This window comes from Salvelinus sp. IW2-2015, linkage group LG3 (assembly GCF_002910315.2).
Source record: "Salvelinus sp. IW2-2015 linkage group LG3, ASM291031v2, whole genome shotgun sequence".
NCBI lineage: Eukaryota > Metazoa > Chordata > Actinopteri > Salmoniformes > Salmonidae > Salvelinus > Salvelinus sp. IW2-2015.
In genome coordinates, this window is record NC_036840.1 from 26,508,794 (window position 1) to 26,519,034 (window position 10,241).

The following is a 10,241-nucleotide window of genomic DNA, read 5'->3' on the forward strand; positions in this document are numbered from 1 at the left end:
AGCCTCCTGTGGGGGAATAGGCTTTGGGGAGTGCTCTACATGACTGTCTTGGTGTGTTTGGACCGTGATAGGTCCTTAGTGATGTTTACAACCAAGGAACTTGAAACTCTCGACCCGCTCCAAACAGAAGAAAATGGACTGAAACAGGGAGAAGCTACATGAACTAGGGCTACCTGGAGTAGGCTACCTGAACTAATAAGAAATGCTTGTTTTTGTTTTCTGTTGCAAAACCTTTTGCTACGGTTTGCCATAATGAACACAACCCTGGCACATGCACATCAACAGTAAAGAGAATGCGAGTTAGACGTGTGAAAACAACGAGCAGGTCAGGGAGGATTGAGGAGTGCAAACTGTACTTTGGTCGATCAATAGACGATCCCTTTAGAGAATGACGTTGATAGATTGAACAGACTGGGAGATGGGTCTGCCAACATTGTGCGTGTATACTAGCWCTGCCCTTTATTCATTTCCTTCCATCCTGTTGATCATTTATAACAATTCAAAACACAACAAAGCATGCAGTGACACAAACGTGTGGTTGGTTTACACTGAACATCTGCAAGGATATGATGACAATGATGTATCTTATCTCCAATAGTGCATTCCAAATGTGTACATTAAGAACCATAACAACTTTAAATGAATTCATTTACAATCAAAAGTTGATAAGTCTTGGTATTTTGATGTATTACATTACACCAGATACAAAACAATCATAATCATGTTAGTATCCTGTTATTACGATCACTTGAGTAAATGGTGCTATATTGTGGATAAATACTGTTATTTTGACTTCTACACTGCAAATTAAAGACAAATTAGTTGGGTATTCATCTTGCTAACTAACATACTGAGGGCAGTAAGTCAAGAAATGCCATTCCATTCAGCTACATATTTCATCACCCTTATTTACACTGTATAATATGGAAGAAAAAAATGTGGCACAATATACTTCTGTATGAATATACACATGTCGAATTCACTGGAATCAAAACACCTGTTAAAATACAAAGACAATTTAAGTGAAATTAAGGCTACTTTCAGAAACCAATCCCCAAACATTATTCCATGGACAATGTGAGTGAGATGTTTTTGGAAGCTCATCGGGTGATCTTCTCATCTTTGGAAACACCATCCATTTCCAACCGTAGTTGAATTTGTTATGGGGGACAAGTTAAGAGAATGCTTGTCGTCAGTCTTTCTTTGAGGTGTGTTAGTAAAGCTAAGGCCCTCCACACTTCATATTAGGACCTCGGACCATGACCCTTAGACACAGCCAATCCGATGAGGCCTGCTAATCCGGCCACGCCCAGGCCGATTCCCCCGACGATCGCCATGCCGACCAAGCCATCTGTGTGGAAAAAAGTGAATGTCAAAACATGAACATTGCCCTTATTACTTACACCTATCCATCTTCTACCCGTCATGTCCTGCTACATCAGTGATCATGAAGGAGACAAGGAAATTATTCAAATTAGAACTATTTGTTCAAAACTAACTATCCAGCCTTCATATATGCTCCCTGTTCTTCGCCATTCACCTTTTTTTAGAGCCTTGTCTATGAGCTTTTCCAGCTCCAAGGCTTGCTTGTTCCCAGGTTCATTCTTCAGGAGAGTGCGGATGTACTTCAGAGCTTTCTCATAATCCTGTGATGATATATGGAGCGATAGAGAGAGAGAGAGATACAATTGAGTAAAAGGTGCAATGATATCTTCCACAATCAACTCAGAGATGGGAGACAGAGTAATCTATTTCATTACAATAAATTATCTCTTAAAACCTGGGGGGTAATAGTAGTAGTAGTAATAGTAATAGTAGTACAGTGAATGTCACCTTAAGTCTGTAGTTGGCCACAGCTAGGTAGAACAGGAAGTCTCTGGCATCGTCCTTTGATCCCTTGTTAACCAGCTCTATAAAACAAATTGAGCAACAGTCCCAGTAACATTATTCTCAGGTGGTTAAACTTTCTAGGACACACGTTCCGCTAGCGGAACCCTCGACGACATTCCGCTGAAAAGGCAGCGTGGGAAATTCAAAAAATATATCTTTTAGAAATATGTAACTTTCACACATGAAAAAGTCCAATACAGCAAATGAAAGATAAACATCTTGTTAATCTACCATCGTGTCCGATTTAAAAATGCTTTACAGCAAAACACAACATATGATTATGTTAGATCACGCTAAGTCCAAAAAACACACAGCCATTTTCCCAGCCAAAGATAGGAGTCACAAAAAGCAGAAAGAGATAAAATTAATCACTAGCCTTTGATGATCTTCATCAGATGACACTCATAGGACATATGTTACCAATACATGTATGTTTTGTTCGATAATGTGCTATTTATATCCAAAAATCTCAGTTTACATTGGCGCCATGTTTCAGAATGCTCCAAAATATCCGGAGAAATTGCAGAGAGCCACATCAAATAACAGAAATACTCATCATAAATCTGATGAAAGATACATGTTTACATATGATTAGAGATAAACTTGTTCTTAATGCAACCTCTGTGTCAGATTTCAAAAAAACTTTACGGAAAAAGCAAACCATGCAATAATCTGAGACGGCGCTCAGATAGAAACAACATTTCTCCGCCGTGTTGGAGTCAACAGAAATACGAATTACATTATAAATATTCCCTTACCTTTGATGATCTTCATCGAATGCACTCCCAGGAATCCTAGTTCCACAATAATTGTTGTTTTGTCCGATAACGTCCATTATTTATGTCCAAATAGCTACTTTTGTTAGCACGTTTAGTACACATATCCAAACGCTCGTGCAGGTCAGCGAACTTCGGACGAAAACTTCAAAAAGTTATATTACAGGTCGAGTAAACTTGGCAAACTAAGTATAGAATCAATCTTTGGATGTTGTTATCATAAATATCCAATAACGTTCAACTGGAGATTCCTGTGTGTCTATAGAAGTAATGGAACGCAAGTCGATATCATGTGGAATGCACATGACCAGACCTGGCTCTCTGCCAGACACTGACTTAAACAGCTCATCCGGCTCAACATCACAGTAGAAGCTTCATTCAACATTCTACAGACTGTTGACATTAGTGGAAGCCGTAGGAAGTGCAAACAGATCCTTATCCACTGGGATTTCAATAGGGATGAGTTGAAATCGACCAGCCTCAGAATTCCCACTTCCTGTTTGGATTTTTTCTCAGGTTTTTGCCTGCCATATGAGTTCTGTTATACTCACAGACATCATTCAAACAGTTTTAGAAACTTCAGAGTGTTTTCTATCCAATAGTAATAAGAGTAGGAGGCAGTTCACTCTGGGCACGCTATTCATCCAAAGTGAAAATGCTGCCCCCTATCCCTAAAAGTTTAAGTAGGCCAATGCACTTTACGTTGCACTATGTCAGCATTTCATTCCAAAAAGATCCAATCACTTATATACAGGGCCTTCGGGAAAGTATTCAGACCTCGACTTTTTCCACATTTTGATACGTTAGGTATTGTTTTTTAAAATAGTTCCCACCCCCCTCATCAATCTACACACAATACCAATAATGACAAAGCAAAAACAGGTTTAGATTTTTTTGCTCATGTATAAAAAATATAAAAATAAAACTGAAATATTACATTTTCACAAGTATTCAGACCCTTTACTCTGTACTTTATTCAAGCACCTTTGGCATCGATTACAGCCTTGGATGGGGAGCGTCGCCGCACAGCTATTGTCAGGTCGCTCCAGAGATGTTCAAATCGGGTTCAAMTCCGGGCTCTGGCTGMGCCACTCAAGGACATTCAGAGACRTGTCCCGATGCCACTCCTGCGTTGTTTGGCTGTGTGCTTAGGGTCGTTYTCCTGTTGGAAGGTGAACCTTCGCCCCAGTCTGAGGTCCTGAGCGCTCTGGAGTAGGTTTTCATCATGTACGTTGCTCCGTTCATCTTTGCCTCGATCCTGACTAGTCTTCCAGTCCCTGCCACTGAAAGACATCCCCACAGCATGATGCTGACACCACCATGRTTCACAGTAGGGATGGTGCCAGGTTTCCTTCAGAATTTACGCTTGGCATTCAGGCCAAAGATTTCAATCTTGGTTTCATRAGACCAGAGAATCTTGTTTCTCATGGTCTGAGAGTCTTTACGTGCCTTTCTGCAAACTCCATGCGGGCTGTCATATGCATTTTACTGAGGAGGGCTTCCGTCTGGCCACTCTACCGTAAAGGCCTGATTGGTGGAGTGGTGCAGAGATTGGGTTCTTGGTCACCTCCCTGACCAAGGCCCTTCTCCCCCGATTGCTCAGTTTGACCAGCTCTAGGAAGAGTGTTGGTGGTTCCAAACTTCTTCCATTTAGGAATGATGGAAGCCACTGTGTTCTCAGGGACCTTCAATGCTGCAGAAATGTTTTTGTACCTTTCTCCAGATCTGGGTAGGCCATCATTGTAAATAAGAATTTGTTCTTAACTGACTTGCCTAGTTAAATAAAAGGCTCAATAAAATAAATACATAAATCTGTGCCTCGACACAATCCTGTCCAGGAGCTCTACGGACAATTCCTTCGACCTCATGGCTTTGTTTTTMCTCAATCATGCACTGTCAACTGTGGGAAATTATATAAACATCTCAAGAATAATGGAAACAGGATGCACCTCAACTCAATTTCGAGTCTCATCGCAAAGGGTTCGAATACTTCTGTAAATAAGGCTTTTCTGTTTTTTATACATGTGCATACATGTCTAAAAAACTGTTTTTGTTTCGTCATTATGGGGTATTGTGTGTAGATTAGAGATCGACCGATTAATCGGAATGGCCGATTAATTAGGGCCGATTTCAAGTTTTCATAACAATCGAAAATCAGTATTTTTGGGCCCCGATTTGCCGATTTTTAAATTATTATTATAATTTTTTTTACACCTTTATTTAATCTTTATTTAACTAGGCAAGTCAGTTAAGAACACATTCTTATTTTCAATGACGGCCTAGGAACGGGGTGGAACGACAGATTTTTAACCTTGTCAGCTCTGGGGGATCCAATCTTGCAACCTTACAGTTAACTAGTCCAATGCMCTAACACCTGATTACATTGCACTCCACGAGGAGCCTGCCTGTTACGCGAATGCAGTAAGCTAWGGTAAGTTGCTAGCTAGCATTAAACTTATCTTATAAAAAACAATCAATCAATGACTGTCATTGCTCCAATGTGTACTTAACCATAAACATCAATGACTTTCTTAAAATCAATACACAWGTATATATTTTTAWACCTGCATATTTAGCTAAAAGAAATCCAGGTTAGCAGGCAATATTAACCAGGTGAAATTGTGTCATTTCTCTTGCGTTCATTGCACGCAGAGTCAGGGTATATGCAACAGTTWGGGCCGCCTGGCTCTTTGCGAACTACTTTGCCAGAACTTTACGTAATTATGACATAACATTGAAGGTTGTGCAATGTAACAGGAATATTTAGACTCATGGATGCCACCTGTTAGATAAAATACGGAAAGGAATAAACGTTTTGTTTTCGAGGTGATAGTTTCCGGATTAGTCAAAGGTATATGGTTTAGAGAGAAATAGTCGACGGGTTATAGTTCCTGTAATAACTTGCGGCTGAACTTGAAAGGGGTTCCTTCGTTATTTTACCGTTCATGTCTTCCATAGAGAATGTCTTGATCTACTTCAAATAAGGTCTGTGTTTCGCGGAGGAGCAGACTGACAGGGGACCATGCAGACAAGCTCTGCTTTCTGCACTACAACCTAAAACTTCTTAACTGGGAATATCGAAGACCCATGAAAGCTGGTGGTTCGTTTTAACATATATTCTCATGTTATTTGATACTAAATTGATTTTATTTATGTATTATATTAAGTTAAAATAAAAGTGTTCATTGTTCATTGAGTATTGTTGCAATTGTCATTATTACAAAAACGTGTGTGTATGTATGATATATATATATATAAATACTTTAAAAAAAAATGTTTTAAATCGGCCGATTAATCGGTATCGGCTTTTTTTGTTCTCCAATAATCGGTATCGACGTTGAAAAATCATAATCGGTCGACCTCTAGTGTAGATTGCTGCGMATTTTTWATTTATTGAATCCATTTTAGAATAAGGCTGTAATGTAACAAAATGTGGAAACGGTCAAGGGGTCTGAATACTTTCCGAAGGCACTGTACATCATTATTTTATGAGAGGCATTTGTAAGGATATCTTATTGTCTTCCGAGTACAGAACTACTGTAGGCTACCCACCTTCCAGCAATACGATTCCTTTCTTGATGTCACTTGAATACTTGCTCCGGGTCAGACACCATGCATATTCAAACTTGGTCTCCTTCGATACGCCCCCCTTCACCAATTCAGAGTTGTACTTCTTCTCAAATTTCTGATGGTCAAAAAACAGAACAAATATGGGTACCTTTAGTGGGTTCAGGGTGTTGATAGTCTTTACTGGTGAATTTACTGAAGGCAGTGATAATAAACAATCTCAATTGTTGTAGCATATTCCAAGACTGTATTCCTGTCATAATAATAAAATAAAAATATTAATCCGAGACCTTTAGTAATGGAAGTTTGATGTTGACAGTACAGTAGCTACATTAATGCTGTATCATGGTCAAGCGTGATATCACTGCGACCTGTATGCTCTAGTCGGCTGGCCCTTGCTACATATTTATCGCCAGACCCACTGGCTACAGGTCATCTATAAGTCTTTGCTAGGTAAATCTCTGCCTTATCTCAGCTCACGATAACAACACCCACCCGTAGCACGGGTGTATCTCACTGGTCACCCCCAAAGCCAATTCTTCCTTTGGCCGCCTTTCCTTCCAGTTCTCTGCTGCCAATGACTGGAACAAACTGCAAAAATCACTGAAGCTGGAGACTCATACCTCCCTCACTAGCTTTAAGCACCAGCTGTCAGAGCAGCTCACAGATCACTGCACCTGTACATAGCCCAACTACCTCATCTCCATACTGTATTTATTTATTTATCTTGCTCCTTTGCACCACAGTATCTCTACTTGCACATTCATTTTCTGCACATCTACCATTCCAGTGTTTCATTGCTATATTCTAATTACTTCGCCACCATGGCTTATTTATTGCCTTACCTCCCTTATCCTACCTCATTTGCACACACTGTATATAGACTTTTTCTACTGTTTTATTGACTGTATGTTTGTTTATTCCATGTGTAACTCTGTTGTTGTATGTGTCGAACTGCTTTGCTTTATCTTGGCCAGGTCGCAGTTGTAAATGAGAACTTGTTCTCAACTAGCCTACCTGGTTAAATAAAGGTGAAATAAAAAAAATAAAAAACGCGTGTTGTGCAAGCTAACTAACGTTGGTCGAACAGCATTCAAGATGCAATATGAAAAACACAACAATGCGCTCAACACTTGGCTTTTAAACTTTTCGTTGGATTAAACTATCAATCAAAAGGCTTCATACATATCTGTATACTGTGTAGTTAGGCAAAACGACCCAACAGAACGCAGCTAGTGTTAGTGATTATGTGTAAGGAATGACAGCTAACGTTACTGTAGCTAGCTAGCTACTAGCAATATGGCTAGATAACGTTAGCTAGCATATGTTTCACTTCTACACTTTAACTGTTGTAAACGTTTGATCACATATTAACGAGTGTATCTGGAAAGCTGGGTATCTCCGACACCGTTTTGTCTGAACATGATACAGCTTTGTTATAAATCAAGAGAATTATAAAACGTAAATTTACCAAAAGGTCTTCGGGTGCTACCAATTCACTCACAACAGCCTCCATGTTTCCGGAAGTAACGGACTGGAAATGCCCACTTTTAGCACGTGACAACAGCCTCCAAGTTTCTAGGTTGAAAATACTGTATATTTTCGACCTAGCCATGTTTCCGGAAGTGACTGGAAACTCCCACTTTTACCACGTGGCAAGCAAATATGATTTTTTTTACCTTTAACTAGGCAAGTCAGTTAAGAACAAATTCTTATTTACAATGATGACCTACCCCTGCCAAACCCTAACCCGGATGACACTGAGGCAACTGTGCACCGCCCTATGGGATTCCCAATCATGGTCAGTTGTGATACAGCCTGGAATCAAACCAGGGTCTGTAGTGACACCTCTAGCACTGAGATGTAGTGCCTTAGACTGCTGCGCCACTCGGGAGCCCCTAGCTAGCCATATAATTTTAGCAAACATTATATTATTTCCATGTTTCCAATTGAAGACGTTTTTGCTAAATCATATGCAAATACAATAATAAATGAAAACACACAAACGTTAAAATCATATGGTTTTATTTGATGCAAACAGTCATTTTAATGGTACTTGAACATAGTTGTATTTTCTCTTCTGAAAAAAACGTGTATATAATATTTCTAAATATAAATTCTGCCTGGCTGTACCACTACATCTAAATGGAACGTGGCGAGAATAAGTATTTTGAATGTGAAATATCATATCTATACTGTGTGAATTACTGTAACTGTGTAGGCTAACTATGGCTATGTCCATGGCTGTGTCAGTTAATGTCCTAGGTGGGCTGGCGAGAAAGCTAGAGGGAGCAGTTCTTTGAGGCTGGTTTCTTTGTATGATCCATCTGGCTTAGTCAAGTACACAACCCAATCTGTTCCAAACTGSGGAGAGAGAGAAAGAGTGAGAGAGAGAGTGACTTATAACACAGTTGACAATTACATATCTATATATATATATCATGTAACTCTATAAGAAAGTAGTACAATTTTTATAAAGATTTAGAGGCGCATTGTGTACAAACATAATCCTTGCCTGCTGCCTGTGGATATATTATTATATTTTGTTCTGTGAAATATCAGTGGTGACCTTACCTCAATGAGCACCTGCCGACAAGCTCCACAAGGTCCCACAAAACTATCTTTGATGTCACTACAGAACACACACACACACACACACACACACACACACACACACACACACACACACACACACACACACACACAACTCTCTTTGGCAATGTAAACATATGTTTCACATTCCAATGAAGCCCCTTAAATTGAAAATGTAATTAAATGGAAATTGAATTGAGAGAGAGAGAGAGAGAGAGAGAGAGAGAGAGAGAGAGAGAGAGAGAGAGAGAGAGAAAGAAAGAAAGAAAGAAAGAAGAAAAAAAACAGAGACAGCCAGAGACATGGTTAGCCTGGTTATTAGAGATCATGGTTATAGACAATTCAATATGTTCAGTCTCACCAGTCATAGAAGTAATTTAGAAGGTATGAATACGGAGGGCTACTGGGCCAGTATCTCACCATGTAACAGCGATAGCACTGAATTTCCTGTGTCCCTCTGCTATGGCTCTCTGTATTGCTGTTCGCTCAGCACATACTGTGAGGCCAAAAGAGGCATTTTCCACATTGCAACCTATTACACAAACAACCACACACAAAGGACAACATATTCCATGTCGAATTCAATTTTACTGCAATTAGCATAAAATGTCAAATGTGCTGTTGAGAGAATAAAAYTGACATCAGTCAGTAATATCTAAGCTCCTTGACTAAGATATTACCCGTAATTATAGCGCCATCTGCTGTCAATATGGCGGCACCGACCGGGAACCGGCTGTAGGGGCAATATGCCATTTCCCGTGCAAGCATGCACTTTAAAACGAGCTCCTTGACTTTTGCGTTGTCTGTGCCTGGGATATGAGTAGGACACAGAATAAATAAAATCAACACAAACTTACAAACGTAATGCTTTTAACTCTGTCTGTCATATTTAGGATTGCCTTACTCTGTGTTTAAAATACTGTTGGCAATAAAAGATAGCGGTCTCTCTATTGTTAGTGCACTTGCCTGTCATATCGGTTGGAATCGAAAAGGGTCTTCCACAAGTAGGCTATGCAACTTTGAATCCTTTTGAAACMGAGAACTTGGAGATCAGAGTAGGACAACTTCATTCAAGTTACGGTACCGAGGCAGCAGCGCACAAGTTGGTTTTGTCTTGCAAAAAAAAATCTTACATCAGAAGGGACTAACTCCCGCTTGTGTAATGTTGACCTCTACGCCATTGGTTCGTTGAACGTGTGCGTCATTTTGGGGAGAATTGCATTGTGCCACCAGCCACAGCGGAACCAGGCATTTCGTTGTTCTGTTGAAAGAATAACTACAGTAAACACACATTCAAAGAATACATTCACACACATTTACATATTTTGCAAGGTGACCAGTTTTCTTACTAGCTTTATTTGTAATTAAAGTGACAAAAAGGCTTGCATACACACACAGTGGTGTATGGGGCTATAG

General features: G+C 39.7%; 2 protein-coding genes across 2 annotated transcripts; both read right to left on the reverse strand.

Moving 5' to 3' along the window:
* Nucleotides 1–657: 657 nt before the first annotated feature.
* LOC111953852 (mitochondrial fission 1 protein) lies at nt 658–7,812 on the reverse strand. Its single transcript, XM_023973357.2, has 5 exons — nt 7,705–7,812; nt 6,219–6,351; nt 1,834–1,910; nt 1,541–1,646; nt 658–1,351 (listed from the first exon to the last, which is right to left on the reverse strand). Exons 1-5 carry the CDS (start codon nt 7,747–7,749, stop codon nt 1,245–1,247), a joined length of 468 nt encoding a protein of 155 aa, XP_023829125.1. The 5' UTR covers nt 7,750–7,812; the 3' UTR covers nt 658–1,244.
* A 429-nt stretch (nt 7,813–8,241) lies between these two features.
* Nucleotides 8,242–9,955, reverse strand: zgc:103586. Its single transcript, XM_024012590.2, has 5 exons — nt 9,792–9,955; nt 9,506–9,634; nt 9,246–9,357; nt 8,808–8,865; nt 8,242–8,597 (listed from the first exon to the last, which is right to left on the reverse strand). The coding sequence occupies exons 1-5, from the start codon at nt 9,796–9,798 to the stop codon at nt 8,487–8,489; spliced, it is 417 nt and encodes a 138-aa protein (XP_023868358.1). The 5' UTR covers nt 9,799–9,955; the 3' UTR covers nt 8,242–8,486.
* Between the last annotated feature and the right edge of the window lie 286 nt (nt 9,956–10,241).

Coding starts and splice junctions, on each gene's coding strand:
- zgc:103586 (XM_024012590.2), bottom strand. Junction 9,358..9,505: donor AGATGGCGCTATAATTACGG/GTAATATCTTAG, acceptor TTTGTGTAATAG/GTTGCAATGTGGAAAATGCC. Junction 8,866..9,245: donor AGTGCTATCGCTGTTACATG/GTGAGATACTGG, acceptor TGTGTTCTGTAG/TGACATCAAAGATAGTTTTG.
- LOC111953852 (XM_023973357.2), bottom strand. CDS start 7,749: ATGGAGGCTGTTGTGAGTGAATTGGTAGCACCCGAAGACCTTTTG. Junction 1,911..6,218: donor AGGAATCGTATTGCTGGAAG/GTGGGTAGCCTA, acceptor TTTGTTTTATAG/AGCTGGTTAACAAGGGATCA. Junction 1,647..1,833: donor TGGCCAACTACAGACTTAAG/GTGACATTCACT, acceptor ATATCATCACAG/GATTATGAGAAAGCTCTGAA.